General features: G+C 31.6%; 8 protein-coding genes across 8 annotated transcripts; 5 read left to right on the top strand and 3 right to left on the bottom strand.

Moving 5' to 3' along the window:
• Positions 1–2,198: 2,198 nt before the first annotated feature.
• On the bottom strand, positions 2,199–3,188 carry BN7_5346 (uncharacterized protein; the record flags this gene model as incomplete). Its single annotated transcript, XM_011274110.1, has 1 exon — positions 2,199–3,188. One exon carries the CDS (start codon positions 3,186–3,188, stop codon positions 2,199–2,201), a length of 990 nt encoding a protein of 329 aa, XP_011272412.1.
• Positions 3,189–3,999: 811 nt separating this feature from the next.
• MTR2 (Mtr2p) lies at positions 4,000–4,563 on the top strand (the record flags this gene model as incomplete). The annotated part of the gene is made up of 2 exons (XM_011274109.1): positions 4,000–4,012; positions 4,085–4,563. The coding sequence occupies 2 exons, from the start codon at positions 4,000–4,002 to the stop codon at positions 4,561–4,563; spliced, it is 492 nt and encodes a 163-aa protein (XP_011272411.1).
• A 190-nt stretch (positions 4,564–4,753) lies between these two features.
• BN7_5344 (SUR7/PalI family protein) lies at positions 4,754–5,638 on the bottom strand (the record flags this gene model as incomplete). Its single annotated transcript, XM_011274108.1, has 1 exon — positions 4,754–5,638. The coding sequence occupies one exon, from the start codon at positions 5,636–5,638 to the stop codon at positions 4,754–4,756; it is 885 nt and encodes a 294-aa protein (XP_011272410.1).
• Positions 5,639–6,911: 1,273 nt separating this feature from the next.
• Positions 6,912–8,621, bottom strand: BN7_5343 (uncharacterized protein; the record flags this gene model as incomplete). The annotated part of the gene is made up of 1 exon (XM_011274107.1): positions 6,912–8,621. The coding sequence occupies one exon, from the start codon at positions 8,619–8,621 to the stop codon at positions 6,912–6,914; it is 1,710 nt and encodes a 569-aa protein (XP_011272409.1).
• Positions 8,622–9,604: 983 nt separating this feature from the next.
• On the top strand, positions 9,605–11,119 carry BN7_5342 (sugar porter family MFS transporter; the record flags this gene model as incomplete). The annotated part of the gene is made up of 1 exon (XM_011274106.1): positions 9,605–11,119. One exon carries the CDS (start codon positions 9,605–9,607, stop codon positions 11,117–11,119), a length of 1,515 nt encoding a protein of 504 aa, XP_011272408.1.
• Positions 11,120–11,660: 541 nt separating this feature from the next.
• BN7_5341 (GABA-specific permease) lies at positions 11,661–13,349 on the top strand (the record flags this gene model as incomplete). Its single annotated transcript, XM_011274105.1, has 1 exon — positions 11,661–13,349. The coding sequence occupies one exon, from the start codon at positions 11,661–11,663 to the stop codon at positions 13,347–13,349; it is 1,689 nt and encodes a 562-aa protein (XP_011272407.1).
• Positions 13,350–14,170: 821 nt separating this feature from the next.
• BN7_5340 (GABA-specific permease) lies at positions 14,171–15,853 on the top strand (the record flags this gene model as incomplete). The annotated part of the gene is made up of 1 exon (XM_011274104.1): positions 14,171–15,853. The coding sequence occupies one exon, from the start codon at positions 14,171–14,173 to the stop codon at positions 15,851–15,853; it is 1,683 nt and encodes a 560-aa protein (XP_011272406.1).
• A 377-nt stretch (positions 15,854–16,230) lies between these two features.
• On the top strand, positions 16,231–17,910 carry BN7_5339 (GABA-specific permease; the record flags this gene model as incomplete). Its single annotated transcript, XM_011274103.1, has 1 exon — positions 16,231–17,910. The coding sequence occupies one exon, from the start codon at positions 16,231–16,233 to the stop codon at positions 17,908–17,910; it is 1,680 nt and encodes a 559-aa protein (XP_011272405.1).
• Between the last annotated feature and the right edge of the window lie 75 nt (positions 17,911–17,985).

Below are 17,985 nucleotides of genomic sequence, written 5' to 3'. Positions count from 1 at the left end.
TTCTGAAGTCATTAACAATAGCGCTACAGAACATAATTGAACAGTGAAAATAGTATTGAAGAATATCTATATATGATCTTGACTATATGGATTCTCTTCTCATTTGATATGCAACGATTTGATCATGCCAATCATTTTCAACTTCATGAGAATTTGTTGGAATTCTAGTACTTTGTAAATGTGAACTTGCTATAGATTGTTCTTCTTTATATTCATCATTTGTTTGTTCTGGATATAAATTTTGATTGACGTTCTTCTCTTTATATTCTAATTCATCTTGTGAATTAAATGCATATAAATCCTTTTTTGTCCATTTATAAAAAATCCAAATTGATAAAATAATAAAATTTAAACCTATTAAAGCACATGATATAAACATTAATATATAATATTTTTTGTTTCCTAAAGTTGCAGATATACCCAATTGATCACATTCACCATTATATCCATCAACAGTTTTGGAATATTTATTATACCCCATCACAGAAGCTGCTAAACAAATAGCAAATGAAATTAATAACAAAGCCCAATTCAAAAGTAAAGAAATGAACATTACCAAGCTTTTTTTAATGAATAAACAGGCAATACATGATAATATAGCAACGCCAATCATAACTAGTCCAGCAATAGGTAAAGTATAAATTGATCTTTGTGAAGCTTTCCCAAAAGATGGTACTTCATCGGGTACATAAACATCCCAAGCTTTTTTCAAATTTTCAGTTAATATACTTCCACCTCTCCAAATATCTTCAGCAATAGTTTTTTTTTTTGAGGATCAAAATAATAAGCTCTTTTAGTACAATAATTTTGTCTATCTTCACCAGTCCAATTATAAACTTCTTTAAAATTTGATGCAAATTGTTTACATATATGTCTTGTACCCACTGTATAGAATTCTGGTAAATAAGTATCATTAAAAGTTAAACCTTCAGTTATATTTGAATAAATTTGAAAATGTTGATATGGTTTTTCTGGTAATAATTGTGTCACGTTTACATTTCTCATATCAAGTTTTAATAAATAAATATCTCTATTAGTTTTGGAACTAAATTTTGATGATCCAGTTTGAGCTATGGCTATTAATATCAACGGCACTATAAGTAATGGTATTTGAATCCATGGTTTATCAAAAAAATGTAATCGTTTCGTATTCATGATGTTATAACGATCTTGATGAAATTAGATCTGTAAATTTATTATAGTTCACCCACATTCTAGGGACGTTGAACAGTTTTATATAACACCATGGTATAAAAGATTGGTCTGCTGATAATAGCCTTTCATTGTCTTGGTGTCTTGGTAGTAAAAGTAACGAATGAAACTAAGACATTTTTTTGATTCAAAGCTAGAAAATACGAAGTTTTCTACTGTGATACTGTGATACTGTCTAGAGTTTTATTAGGGTTCTAAAAATGAACTAGAAAATTTACGAAATTTTTTTTGCCCAATATTTACTATTTAGTCTGCCTAACTTCTAAAAAAATACCTGCGCGTAGCCGTGCAATTTTTGTATTGTTTGTATTGTTATATGAAATATGAAATCATCCCGCCGAAAATAGATTCTTTTGACTAACTGAGTAGACAATTTGTGGATGTTCAAATCATCAAATTAATATGGTCTGATCATCAAAACAAATATACTGGCTGATTCCTGAGTAAGATTGTGAGTCGTGACGTGTCAGACTTTTAAGCTACTATAAAGTCTCATATCAGCTATCAGCTCATCATCATGTGTTGTCTATAACTTCTTACTTAACGGTACAAAATATACGTAATGGTAGAGTAGTAGCTAATTATTCAATACTATGAAAGACATAGGGAAAGTTCGTTGCATACTTCGGTGCACTCAAACAATAAAGTAATATTTCCAGAAGTTGGAATTTAGTTGACAGCCAATATATTATAGTATATAGCTTACCTGGTGGTTACGTATACTATTGCTCAAGTTTGAAACACTGGACCGCCATTATTCTACATACGTTAGCATTTGTTATACAGTTCATTAATAGTCATGGTATATATAAAGCAGCTGAAGATATGATAGAATATTGAAAGAAGAAAGAATTGATATGATCCCCAATATATCACTTATTCACATTGTATTGAATTAAAGCATCTGATTTGTCTTTTGCTCCATTCAGAAAGTTATGATTTGAATGTTTAGCTGGTTTTTCATTATAAAGAGTAGAATCTGAAATTCATTTATAACTTGACTTTGAATTTTTCTTTCCTTTGGAATCTGACTTCTTCTTCTCTTTAGGAAATGAAAATTCTTGTTTTTCCAAATCAAAAGGATCAGTGGCTTTTCTTTTCTTCCGAGCTCTCTTCTTTTGAGCATCATCCACCCTTATCAAATATTCTTCTGTATCATCAACAAGACATCCCATTATAATAATCCAAAATAACATAACAACTTGTAAACTTATTGCAAACCATAAAAATAACCAAAATTTTGTACTACCCCAAGTACCCAAGATCCTATATATACCTGATCCTCTTTTAAAACCTAATTTTGTATCTGCAAATAATTTAGTTGCAACACCACCACCTGCAAGAAATGCAATCAATGAAAAAATTGATACAAGAGATCCAATAGCTTGAATTAATGGACCTTGTAAATAAAAAGGATTAATGAATCTAATGATATAAATCACACTTGCAATGGCTGATAATATATCACCAACTAATATACCATAATAACTAATTTTTAAAGATCTCTTATAATAAGCACCAGTGAAATTTGGAACATGTAATGGGAATTTCAAAAACCAAGTTTGATTTTGATTTAATGGATTTTGATCACCAATATCATATATATCTTGATACCAAATAGATTCAGGATTCATTTGATCATAAGTTGTATTTATTCCAGAACAATAAGTTGTTGTATAATCATCAGTAAATTGATCAATATAACCTTTACAATAACCTCTTAATCCAAATGTATAAATTTCACTAAGACCAGAATCTTCTAATGTTAAATTTCTGGACCATTGCCAGAAGTCTCTTTGAGGTTGAACAAAATTATAAAATGAAACATTTCTAAAATCAACTTTTAAAGCATAGATATCTTTACTAAATTGTGAATTGTTTGTAGTTTCAATGAGTGTGAATGTTGTAAGTATAGGAATAACAATTGAAATGATGGGAACAATAGATCTTAATAATGTTTTGATAACTTGACGCATTCGATTGTGGGATGAATTTATGGATTTGAATAAAACAGAGCGCCAAACTTGTAAACTTTAAGGATCTTTTCAAATCTTTATATATTCCTTTTCAAAACACAGATAACCACGTTCCTGGTCATTATCAATAATTGATCATTGTTTGACGCGTCTAAATGATTGTTTTGAAGTCGATAAACATGATGTTGATGATAAAATCACCACCAAATTTGATCTGAAGTTGACCGCTTATGCACAAATTAAATAATTATTCAATATTTGAAAGATCTTCGGTAAGGAATTAAATCTGAAAATGGGAAATACTTTTGGAGTGATTACAGATTGTGGAACCGATATCCGTCAATTTGTAATCTGTTTAAGCTTATAAGTTGAGTGTCTAAAGTATCTTGTTTATTGGTGTTCCATTGTTAATTGTTGTTTGACGTCATTTGTAATTGAATTGAATTGAAAACGTTGTTGATAGATGATGGTAAAACAACCTCGGTCGTCATCTAAAGGTCATGGTCCTCATACGGAAATGATGGGTTAGAAAGACTGTGGTCTATCAGAGTGATGAATATGACGTCTTTGTATTTGATGAATGACATTTGTGACTTTGATGCTGTTGAGAAGTCTGTGCTATCATTCAAGTTGAGATAAGTGCTATAAACTATAGACACCATGCGCTCTAACCATTACCCTTTACATACCACTTCCCATTTTGGGTAAATCGACTTCAAGTTTGTTTTTCTTCAAAAACGATTTCTATAAATCTAAAGTCATCTCTAAGTAGTTTTATCCTATTATCAAATCAAATCATCTTATATACAAAATGGTGGATCAAGGTATGTAATGTATCAGCTCTTCATGGACTAAGAGATTAAAAACTAACATTTCCATAGGAACACAACTAGAAGGTTATGTAAAAGAACTATTCCAAACTTTAGACAAACAATTTACACCAGCTCAATACAATTTAGATACTTATAAACAATCATTTTTACCACAATTAAAAATAAACTCACCAGTGATACTGAATGGGAATCCAATAGGAGGTAAATTAGCTTTCCAAGAACATTGGTTAAAATTTCCACAATCTCAACATAATGTAACTTCATTAGATTATCATTCAATTCCAGGTACTGGTACATTAATTATAAATTTATCAGGTAAAGTTAGATTTGATGAAACTGGTAAAACTAAATTAGGTGAAACTGCTGATTTAGATCAACCTCAAGCTCCATTAGATACAAGAAATTTTTGGGGTTCATGGTTAGGTTTTAATGCTAATTTAATTCTTGATGAAATTGCTTTACAAAATCCAAATAGTGAAGTTATAAATTCTTTAAATTGGAGAATTGTTTTCAAACCTGATGATTCATTAGTTACAATATAGATATATTAGGTGAAGATTAATAAAACTTGCATATAGTTTACACGGTTTTGTAGTATAAATAAAATAAAATCATAACATAAAATCTATAAACAAAGCGAACGTAATCATAAACCGATAAGATCTAGTAGAGATCATAAATAATTGAATATTTTGTATTGTATTTTCATAGCGCCATATAAAGGAAGTTTATCTAGACAACTTGTCTTTCTTGATAACCCATAAATGGTTCTTTTTCATTTGGTGAAGGTGGAGTTTGAGATTTAGCTTCTTTAGAACTCTTTTTTTTAGTTCTACCACAACAAATTGCTAAAACTTCTAAAACAACAACAATCAAGGCAAGACCGGTAGCCGCCCAGATTAAACCATAAAATCTATTATTATCTAAAGTACCTTTCATACCATATTCACTATAAGCATCATTGAATTTTGTTTTAACTCTGTTGAAAGCAGCAGTCGAGGCAGCAGCGGCAATCACATAACCTAAGAATGCAATAATGGCAAATATTGTTGATATAAATGAAATGATATGTGAGCAAAAAGATGCTATAGTGAATAAAAATGTTAAAGCTGAAGCAACAATACCAATAATTGTAGTTATAAAAATAGCTTTTGATGCAATTTTTAATTGTTTTCTATTATTTTCAACAGATTCTGGTAAACTTAAATCATCAGATGTAATATCTAATGTTCCACTTGTTAAATCTTCAACTAATAATTTAACAGGATCGAAAACATACATAGCTTGAGGATCTGAACATTTTGATGGTTTATATTCACCATCATCATAATCACCTTTACAATAACCCCATTGACCAATTGTGTACATATCACTTAATCCAATATCTGAACCTGAAATTGTAACACCACTTAATGAAGTGAAAGCACCTAGTATAGTATTTTTAGTTATAAGTTTTGTTATATCAACTTCTGTCATATCTAATTTAAATTCATAAATATGATTAATTGGTGATGCATTCTTTGTTGAACCTGCACATGCTAAAGCACCTAATACAAGAGCTGCTAATGAAAATATGAGAGGTATGAGTACCACAATAAATCTTACAACTGAAACCATTGTGACTGTGTGTGTGTGTGTGTGTTTATAGATGTGTTGTAATTGATATATTAATGAATTTACTTAATTATTTGATATAAATTCTGTTGAGTTTACTTTGTACAAAGGTCTTTATTCACCAAAGTAACACAAGTTTAATTGATAACATCATAGAATTAAAAAAGAACAAAACTGGAATCTACTATATATATATAACATCTAGCCATTTTGATCAGATCAAAGTGTTCACAACAATTTCAACTTTATTTCATCCTTTAATTAATTAAAATTTCAACAAGATCAACAACTATACTAATTTTAGTACAACCAGCCATCAGCTTATGTAAGGATCCGATCCAATTTAATTAGGCGCAGTTTGACACATTCATAGGGAAATGAGGGTACTTACCACATCTTGTAAATGACTAGTTTAAGGGATATTTAGGATCAATTGAGAGTCATTTAAAGGATCAATTGTTGAATTATCATCGGCTATACTCAATCATTCCATTTCTTCATGTCTTGTTTGAAAACTTTTCATCATAGTTAAGCATAAATCTTAACCCTGTTAAAATTGACAGAAACGTTGAGATTTTCACTTTAAATAGAGCAATTAGAATCAAACAAAAGAACAAGCTATAGAATCAAGGTTTATGATATTATGGCCACTATTAATTCAGGGGTCTATCGTAAAGAACAAGAGTTATCACCGATTGAACCCATCAGAAACCCTGTATGAGCATTGGTATTAGAAACATGGCTATTCTACTACCCAATAATTAGGGCTTAGTATACAATCATTTGAATTCATGACTCTAATGCCTAGTTTTGCGCCCAGATGTTCTTTATTTAGCTATTCATATATTTGAACAATATTAATATCTTATTAAATATCTTGAATAATGTATGAGCGGTTATTTGACATATGATGATCTAACGTTTTATCATATACCCGATCAATCTAGATCTAAATTTAACCAATTTTATCAATAGTCATAACATTGGCTCCAGAGTGGAGCAGCTCCGTTATGCATAGTATTTGATATTATAAGATCCAATGCATCTAATTAGATCTGAAGGCTTTATTTTTGGTCATTCAGATCAAGATGTTGTGCCTCGAATGTACTTAAAGTATTAATAGACATGGCTAGGTTCATTCATGACTATTAACTAGGTGAATACAATTTGTATTTTACATACACTTGAATACCACTAATAGAAGTAACTATCAGTACATCTATTATAAAGTATTTATCATTCTATGAACCTATATACAAGTATATATCAACCTCCACTATAATTCAATCTTTTCAATTAAGAAAATTTCATTATTTGAAGATCTTGTAAAACTTATATCAGCAATAACTTTACCAGCAGTAATAAAACTTTTAATACTCCAATCACCTTTCCCATAAACTTCTGGAATCTTGGTTTCAAGAGCTGGGAATAAAGCTTTATAAATATCTTTATATTCTATAACATCTTCTCTTGAAACTGATAATTTTGAAGCTATTGTTTGATATTTTTTATGAATCCAATCTGGAAGAGATTGTTTATCTGTTGTATAATGTGGTTTATTACCAACACGAATTATCCATAGTAATAAAGCACGATCAACATCATCTGATTTAGCTAATTGTTCATAATCTGTTATACCAAAGATTAATAATAAACTATTGGCAAATGTTTTGTCTTGTTTATAAATAGATTTAAAAGATAATGGTTTATATTTTTTCAATAATGATTTTTCCTGTTTAGTAATTTCTTCAAATGTTAATTGATAAAATACTTTTTGAGAATTTTTATAGATTTTTGCAATTTTAATAATTTGTGCATTTTCAACACCTTCATTTTTTAAGTTTTTCAATAAATCAATCTTTTGTTGAATGATTTTTTGTAATTGTTGTAAACCTTCTAATCTATTTCTCAAAGTGATTTTGGTTTCTTCATCTGATTTAACCAAGTATGCAAATAGATCAATTAATGGAGTTGGTAATGGGTTTTCCTTTGTGATTGGATAAGAAACTTCATTTGTTGTTAATTTTAATCCAAATGTGTTTGCAGATTCAATATTTGCCTCTGGGATTCTTAATGCTAATGTAGCACGATCTTCTTTATTATTTTCAATAGCAAAACCATAACCAAACATTAATTCTTGATTTGTTTTTGGTCCATAACTATTATAAATTTCATCACCATTTTTTAATTTTTGTTCAGTTTTAAATATAAAATTTTTGCCATTTGAAGAGTCCAAGGAGTCCCATTTAACATTAGCTTCATTATCATGGTTTAATAAATCAAAAATTGGAACAAGGAAAGCCTCATTCAAATCTCTACATATTTCATTACCAGCTAATAAGAATGGGAAGGCTCTTGAATTAAAGATTGCAGAAGCCCATAAATAAGCTGGGAAACTTGTCCAAGATTGTGGTAAGTTTAAATATTTCCAAAATTGTTCACTTTTTCCTTTTGTAAAACCTTTATAAAATGATATATCTTCTTGGAATGTCTTTGGTTGGAATTTTGAATCAATTTTAGAAACAATTGAATACCATTCATCAACTAATTGTGAGATTTTATAATCAATAGCTAAATGTGCATCTGTACCTTTGATTGTATTTCTTTCGACATCACTCCAGAATAAAGGCGATAAAGTATCATGACCTTCAGGTAATATATCAAGATATGGTTTGAAATGTGATGATAAATTAATTGAATCAGTTTTAGACTCTTGTGGATCAAATCTTAATTTTGCTAATAAAAGTTGAGTCAAAGCATTTCTATTCCCCTTAGGAATTAAATCTGAACCAAATATTTCCTCTGCAAGTGTTGGAGTTAAAGTTATACTTTGTGGTATTTGGAAAAGATTTGAAGAATTATCATATTGTCCTGAACCTTTATATATAGCTGATACACCTAATTCGGTTTGTTCAAATGAGACATCTTGATGGATTAAAGCACCGTGGTCTTTTGCCCATGAAACCAATGATTCTAGCTTACTCATTATATCAATAATTTGAGCACTCTGTCTATAATATATGAGCTTGTATATAATACTGATCTCTGTGTGCCACTGTGTAATTGGTGTCAGTCTCGGAGGTCCATAATTTTTTTTTCAACATTGGTGGTGTCAGGATGGCGTGAATCTCCATACAAAGTAAAATAAACAAATAATCAACAACAACAAATTTGACATATATTAAAAGACAATCACAAACTATTAAACAAAGAAATAATTCATAATTTTACAAATCGCAAAGTTATCGGACTATTCAAGTCCATGTTCCAGTTCCCCGTTATACTTATATGACTATGATTGTTTACCCCAGATTGAACAAAGACCCGGACTATGAATCGACCGAGCAATAATAAAAGATCAGCTATAACAAATGACACCTATCAAGCTATCAAACCTGGAAATTGCACGTATTTTGACCAATAGTTACCAAGGTAGTACGTCTCGAGAAACAGGACTCTCGGTGGAGGTATATATTGGTGAGCTGCTAAAGTATTTTTCTAGTAATGATCTAGTTCAATTGGGTGTTTGTTGTGCAGTGGTATCAGAGTTATTGTTTATGCAACATAAGCTTTTAGGATTTTAGTGAATTGATGGTCCAAATCTGGGGTTAAATCTCCTGAATTAATCGAAACTATATGTGTCTGTGACGTATTAAAATGATCTTTAATGATCCCCAAGAGATAATTTCAGCTCCACATTCATAATAAGGTTTAGATTGTTGAGTAAATCATTTACCATATATATATAATATAGACTATCCGTTATGTTTGTTGGTTGAGTTTTAGTTCATCAAGTTTCCTCGGCTATCAAAAAATTAGTCAACATGGTATACACATTTTACAATACTTATGTGATTGCATTCGTTGCAACAATTGGTGGTTCGTATGTAATACCAAAATTGTCATATCATTCCTGAATATTCCCACTAACACTAACACTTCAGACTTTTTGGATTTGATGTGAGCTCAATGAGTGCCATTGTTGGTACTAAACAATACCTAGAATATTTCAATCATCCAGGATCAACATTACAAGGTGGTATCACAGCAAGTATGTCTGCAGGCTCATTTCTTGGTTGTATATTATCAGGTTCAGTATGTGATATCTTAGGTAGAAAGAAAACAATTCAATTTAGTTGTATATTTTGGATAATTGGTTCTGTTTTACAATGTGCTTCTCAAAATGTTGCAATGCTTATTGTTGGTAGAGTTTTAAATGGATTAACTGTTGGATTTACATCTTCACAAGTTCCTGTTTATTTATCTGAAATTTCTAAAAGATCTGTTAGAGGTAAGATTGTTGGTTTACAACAATGGGCTATTGAATGGGGGATTTTGATTATGTTTTTCATTGGATATGGTTGTTCTTATATTAAGGGTCATGCAAGTTTTAGAGTTCCTTGGATTATTCAAGTTGTTCCAGCTTTATTCTTGATGTTTTTACTGATTTTCATTCCAGAATCTCCAAGATGGTTAGCAAGTAAAGGTAGATGGGATGAATGTAAATTAATATTAGCAAATATTCATGGTAAAGGAGATGATGAAGATCCAGAAGTTTTAACAGAAATTGCAGAAATTCAAGAATTTGTAGAAATTGAAAATAAACAAGCTATTGGATATTTGGAACTTTATAATAAAAAAAACATTTATAAAACTTTAGTTGCTCAAGCTTGTCAATGCAGTCAACAATTAGTTGGTGGTAATGTCATTATGTATTATGTTGTTTATGTTTTCCAAATGGCTGGGTTAACAGGTTCAATTAATTTAATATCTTCATCAGTTCAATACATTATTTTCTTATTATTTACAGTCCCAACATTATTCATGATGGACAAAGTTGGTAGAAGACCTTTAATGATTTATGGATCAATTGCAATGGGGACTTGTATGTTTATAATTGCAGGTATATTAGCTGGAAAGGGTGAATATGCCGAATCTATTGGTGGTAATGATAATATTCATATTACGTTAGTTAATTCACCAGCAGCTTCAAGAACAGTTTTAGTCTTTTCATACTTGTTTACCATGTTTTATTCATTAACTTGGGCACCAACTGCATGGGTTTATTGTCCTGAAGTATTTGATCAAAGAACAAGATGTAGAGGTATGGCAGTTGCAGCAGCTTCAAATTGGGCTATGAATTTTGCATTAGCATTTTATGTTCCTCCAGCATTTGATAATATTGGATGGAAAACTTTTGTTATATTTGGTGTTTTCAATGCAGCAAGTGCCATTTATATCTTTTTCCTATTCCCAGAAACTGCAAAGAAGAGTTTAGAAGAGATTGAAGAATTATTTGCATCAAATAGTCCAAAACCATGGAAAACTAAAGTTGGTAGTGAAAGATTTGAACAAACAAAGGAAGAGTTTAAACAAAATCCAATACAATTTGATTCTGAAACTCAACCTAAATCAAGTTTGGAAAATAAAGCTGAAGCTCAACATGTTGAACTTGCTGAGTCCAAAACACAAAATTCTGTTTGATTTTAGAAGGTGACGTATAGTTTATCTAATTTAATTTAAAAAAAAAATGCTATTACTTATGTTCCAATATATAAGCTGCACTAGATATCAAATCGCTGTAATCATCACATAATTCGTAAATTCTGATCTATTAATTCGGATATTTGTCAAGCGCGCATAAATTCATCACTATCTACAATGAAGATAAGCAATTTGGAGAATTATGAGCACCAGTGGCAGCCACCAACAGCTTTGTAAAACTAAGGAGTCCATGCTGTAAGTGATCCTCTAATCCCAACCAAGATTGTCAACACATAGTAAGATCTCGAGAAATTTACACCGGGGTGATTCCTAAAGGGGAAGCGCCAAAGAGATAAGACATCGATCTGATACAGTGTTTATCGATGAACAATATCTTCAAGATACAACGGGTGATGCCTTGGATCGTGAGTATATATAAGCTGAAATCATGGTTTTCCATCTCTTTGGTTAATAAAAGATGTGATTATTGAGCACATTAGAGAGCAAGAAGAGGATAATTGCATACGATATAAGATACATTATGGGTGAATCAATTATACAGGCGAAATCATCAGCACTAGAACCACACAGAACAGTGGCCAGTAGAGTTACTGGGAACATGAATCATATCAATGCTAGAGAAGTAACAAATGCTGAAGATTTATTAGCAGAAATTGGTTATAAACAAGAATTGAAAAGAACATATACCACATTCCAAGTCTTTGGTGTTGCATTTTCTATTATGGGATTACTACCTTCAATTGCAACTGTGTTAGCAACAGGTTTAGTCACAGGTCCAGTAGGATTAATATGGGGTTGGTTTGCTGTTGGATTCTTCATATTGGCTGTTGGTATTGCAATGGCTGAGTTAGCTAGTGCTATTCCAACTTCTGGGGGTCTTTATTATTGGACATATTATTACGCACCTCCAAAATATAAGGCATTTTTATCATTCATGATTGGTATAACGAATTCATTAGGATTAGCAGGTGGTGTTTGTTCAATTACATATGGATTTGCGCAACAATTACTTACTGCAGTTTATTTTGGACTTGATGGTGATTTTGATATTACAAATTATACTGTTTTTGGTGTTTATGCTGCTGGAATAGCTGCTGAATTATTAGTTACTTGTATGAGTACCAAATCCAGTGCAAAATTACAATCATTATCAATAATATGTAATGTTGGCTTAATAAATTTATTTTTGATTGCATTACCAATAGGTACAAAAGTTAATAGTCACTTCAACGATGCAAAATTCATTTTTGGTAAGTTTGAAAACACAAGTGATTGGCCATCAGGTTGGGCTTTCTTTCAGTTTGGTTTTATGCCTGCTATTTGGACCATTGGTGCGTTTGATTCAACTGTTCATATGGCTGAAGAATCTAAAACTCCATCAAGAAGTATTCCAATTGGAATTATTGCATCAATTACCGCTTGTTGGTTAGGTGGTTTCATTATTTGTATTGTTATTTGTGCATGTATGTCTACAGATATTAATGAAATTGTTAATACAGCTACAGGTCAACCATTAATGTTTATAATTTATTCAAATATGGGTAAAAAATGGGCTGTTGCGTTTTCTGCTTTAACTGCATTTTGTCAATTTTTAATGGGTGCTAGTACATTAACTGCAATATCAAGACAAGTTTGGGCATTTGCTAGAGATGATGGATTACCATTTTCAAATTGGACAAAATATGTTGACAAAAAACTTCAAGTTCCAATCAATGCTTCTGTTACAAGTGCAATTGCTTCTTTATTATTAGGGCTTTTAATGTTAGCAGGTCCTGTTGCTGCGAATGCATTGTTTTCAATTAGTGTTATTTGTGGTAATGTTGCTTATGCTACACCTCAAGTTTTAAGATTCACAAGTGGAAAACACCTTTTCACACCTGGTGTTTTCTATATCGGTAAGATTCTTTCACCAATCAACATGGTAATCACTACTTTATATCAAGTATTTGTTATCATATTTGCAATGTTCCCAGATAGTATCAGTGTTGGAGGTGCATCTGAAATGAATTATGCTGTTGTCATCAATTGTGGTCTATGGATACTTGGGGCAATCTATTTTGTTGTTTATAAGCATAAGTCATATCATGGTCCTAAATCAAACTTGGAGGATGATAATGTTGATTCCTTTGATGATGTTAGCTTTCATGAGGGTGAAGCTGTTGATCAAAGCTCTTCTGATAATGCTATTACAAAGGGAGATAATATATAGACAGGAAATTGAATTTATACATATAGTGCGTTATTCTGAATTGAAATATGTAGACAGTGAATTTGTTGAAGCGTAGAGGGAAACAGGTAACGTTGCTTTGATAATAGTAATTGTTCTATTGTTCTGTTCCAAACCTAGGTTCTTCAGATCGGGCAAACTTGTTCTTTACACTAGTCCTTCGAATTAGAACATTAATGAGCTGAACAAAACGTAGAGTAGATATATTGCCATCATCTGGATGTTAATTATTGACTTCTAGGTTCCGAGATCCCGTTTAATTGGTTGGAATAATCTTAATCTTTTAATTGAAAGTTGATACCATCATTTCGGCGAGATAAGTATTTGTAGATCCAAAGATTCACGCCCATGGTCCCGAAAGAGAAAACGGTGCGCTGAAAGTCGAGAGTTAAATGCTACAAGAAGCGAAAGTATCGGACTTGACAAGCTAATTAACTTGCTATGGTATGGCTGCCTATGGCACATTTGTTTATCGCAGCATGGGTAACCACTTATGATGACATGCGCTAGATAAGCTTAATTTTTGACACCTTTCTTAAGGAATGATAAAGTTAAAAGTATAGATCAAATACATTACAGACTCTGAACTATTATATCATACCATATGCCAACAAACGATGATACTATCTATTGTGGATACGTACGCGTTATTACTTTCATCATGCTGATTATCATTCTCATCAGATAACAAAATCATAGATCAAACAAAAGCATATATAATCTTCAGGGTTCCTATGTCTTACAGAGGAATGAGAGAATCAAGATCTAGAGCCAACAGCACCTAATCACAATAATACCAAACAATGAGCCAGGTAGTCATAAACACATCATCATCAGCATCAGCACTAGAACCACATAAGACAGTGACTAGTCGAGTTACAGGGACAGTGAATTATATCAATGCCAGAGAAGTAACAAATGCTGAAGATTTATTAGCTGAAATTGGTTATAAACAAGAACTTAGAAGAACTTATTCAACTTTTGAAGTTTTTGGTATTGCATTTTCAATTATGGGATTATTACCTTCAATCGCCACTATCATAACGTTGGGTTTAGTTCCAGGTCCAGCTGCTTTAGTATGGGGTTGGTTCATTGTAGGTGCTTTTATTTTCGGTGTTGGTGTATCTATGGCTGAATTAGCTAGTGCTATTCCAACATCTGGTGGTCTTTATTATTGGACTTATCATTATGCACCAGTTAAATATAAGGCTGCATTATCATTTTTAGTTGGTACTACAAATTCTATGGCTTTAGCAGGTGCTGTTTGTTCAATTACATATGCATTTGCTCAACAATTTATAACAGCTATATACTTAGGTCTTGATGGATCTTTCAAAATAACAGATGCAATGATCTATGGGGCCTTTGCAGGAGCCATTATTATTGAAATGTGTGTTACATGTTTCAGTACTAAATCAACTTCAAAACTTCAAATGCTTTCAATTGTTTGTAATGTTGGTTTGATCGTTTTGTTTTTAATTGCATTACCAATAGGTACTAAAATGAATGCAAAATTTAATGATGCAAAGTTTATATTTGCTAAATATGATAACTTGAGTGATTGGCCTGATGGATGGGCTTTTTTTCAATTTGGGTTTATGCCAGCTGTTTGGACAATTGGAGCATTTGATTCTTGTGTTCATATGTCTGAAGAATCTAAAACTCCATCAAGAAGTGTTCCAATTGGTATTCTTGGATCTATTACAGCTTGTTGGATCGGTGGATTTATTATAAATATTGTCATTTGTGCATGTATGACTACAGATATTGAATCAGTATTAAATACAGGTACCGGTCAACCATTGATGTTCATAATACAATCTAATCTTGGTAAAAAATGGGCTGTTGCATTTTCAGCTATGGCTGCATTTTGTCAACTTTTGATGGCTTCAAGTACTTTAACTGCAATTTCAAGACAAGTTTGGGCTTTTGCTAGGGATGATGGCTTACCATTTTCACGTTACATTAAGATTGTGGATAAAAAGACACAAGTTCCAAGAAATGCAGTTGCTGCTAGTGCTGTCGCTGCTTTAGCTATTGGGTGTTTGATTTTGGCTGGTCCTGTTGCTGCTAATTCATTATTTTCAATTGGTATGATTGGATTATATGTTACTTATGCTATACCGCAAATTCTTAGATTTACAAGTGGAAGAGGTATATTTCGTCCTGGTATTTTCTATACTGGTAAAATTCTTTCACCAATAATTAACTTTGTCACCATTGTTTATCAATTATTTATTGTTATACTAGCAATGTTCCCTGATAGCACAAAAGTTGAAGGTCCATCAACTATGAATTATGCAGTTGCTGTTAATTGCGGTGTATGGGTCCTCTCAATGATTTATTTTGCAGTATGGAAACATAAAACATACCATGGTCCTAAATCAAACTTGGATGATGATGATGATGATTATGACTCGTTGAGTGTCCATGACGGTCATGAGATGACCCATCAAAGCTCTAGTGGAATTATAGAAAAGAGCTGAAACGCACGTACTTGTGCACGAGACCCTGAATATAATCATGATTTACACCGTTTTTCTTGATCTCTTTATTGATTTGTAGTTGATATAATCATATAAAAATTGATTCATCGTCTTTCGTCTTTCGTATACCTATCAAGTAGGCATTTTGAAATCGAGATAGCTTATCAAAAAAAAAATTTGATATGCAGCCAGAATAAAATTACCTTACCATCCCCGACGCTCAATTTCTGGTGAACTATGATTCATATTATTGATATTGTAAGGGCTTAAATATAAAATAATATGGCATTTTTCATTTTGTGACATGAGCTTGGCTCATTCTTGGCTTGAAAGTCAACCAAAGTACCTACAATAAAGCACCTACTTCAAAGTTCAACATGACAACAGATCCAGAAAAGACAGGATATGAAGTCCATGAAACCCACACAGCTCATATGAGAACCATAACTAGTAAAACGGTTGGTCAAGTCAACTATATTAATGCTAGGGAAGTGACAAATGCTGAAGATTTATTAGCAGAAATTGGTTATAAACAAGAATTGAGAAGAACTTATAGTACGCTTCAAGTGTTTGGTATTGTGTTTTCTATTCAAGGTCTTCTACCTTCTATAGCTACAACTATGAGTACTGGTTTAACTGTTGGTACTGTTTCAATGATTTGGGGTTGGTTTCTTGCTGGATTCCCAATTATGGGTGTTGGTATAGCAATAGCTGAATTGGCAAGTGCAATTCCAACTTCTGGTGGTCTTTATTATTGGACATATCAATATGCACCAGTTGGTTGGAAAGCTATATTATCATTCATTGTTGGTGTTACAAACTCAATGGATCTTTGTGCGGGTGTTTGTTCAATCACTTATGGATTTGCTGAACAAATTTTAGCGACTGTTTATATTGCACATGATGGAGATTTTAAAATTACAAGACCAATAGTTTATGGTGTCTATGCAGCTGGTTTGTTTTTACAATTATTTTTAGCTGGTATAAGTTCTGCTAATGCCTCAAGATTGCAGAACCTTTCCATTGCAGCTAATGTTGGTGTCGTTATATTATTTGTTATTGCATTACCAATTGTAACTCATAATACTTCAACTTTCAACGATTCAAAATTCATATTTACTTCAAGTCCAAATTTTAGTGATTGGCCAGCAGGTTGGTCTTTTCTACAATTTGGTCTTATGCCAGCAGTATGGACAATTGGTGCTTTTGATTCCACTGTTCACATGTCTGAAGAATCTAAAACACCATCAAGAAGTATCCCGATTGCAATCATTGGTTCAATAGCAGCATGTTGGATTGGTGGATTTTTATTAACCATTTTAATTGCAGCATGTATGCCAACAGATATATCATCAATAATAAGTACAGAATCTGGACAACCATTAGTGGAAATAATTTTCAAAATTATGGGTAAAAAATGGGCAATTACATTCTCATCATTATTTGCATTTTGTCAACTTTTAATGTCAACTAATATTCTAACTGCAATTTCAAGACAAATTTGGGCATTTGCAAGAGATGATGGATTACCATTTTCTCCATGGATCAAAATTGTTCATAAAAAATTAAAAGTTCCAATAAATGCCATCATTATTAGTGATTTTATTGCCTTACTATTAGGTCTTTTAATTTTGGCAGGTCCAGTTGCTTCAAATGCATTGTTCTCCATTGGGGTTATTGGTTGTTATGTTGCTTATGCTATACCTCAATTTTTAAGATTAACAAGTGGTAGACATATTTTCAATCCAGGATCTTTTTATACTGGTAAAATTTTATCTCCAATTATTCATATAGTTACAATTATTTATCAAATAATTATTTGCTTGTTGGAAATGTTCCCAGAAACTAGATCCGTTGAGGGTGCTACAACTATGAATTATTCTGTTGTAATAAACTGTGGTATTTGGATCTTATCTTTGATCTATTATTATGCATTCAAAAGAAATATCTACAATGGTCCTAAATCAAATTTAAATGATGGTGAACAAGATAAAATTAATAGCAGTTCCACAAGCATTGATGAAGTTATACCCCCATCTAAAACTGGAACTTTTTAAACTTACAACAAAAAAGGAGATAATTAATGAATGTCTTGTTAGATGTAACTCCAATCTAATATACAACTTTACAAT

This window comes from Wickerhamomyces ciferrii, contig 00208 (assembly GCF_000313485.1).
Source record: "Wickerhamomyces ciferrii WGS project CAIF00000000 data, strain NRRL Y-1031 F-60-10, contig 00208, whole genome shotgun sequence".
In the NCBI taxonomy this organism is placed as follows: domain Eukaryota; kingdom Fungi; phylum Ascomycota; class Saccharomycetes; order Phaffomycetales; family Wickerhamomycetaceae; genus Hansenula; species Hansenula ciferrii.
Note: the sequence above shows the minus strand (reverse complement) of the source record. Positions and strands in the feature narration are given on the sequence as shown.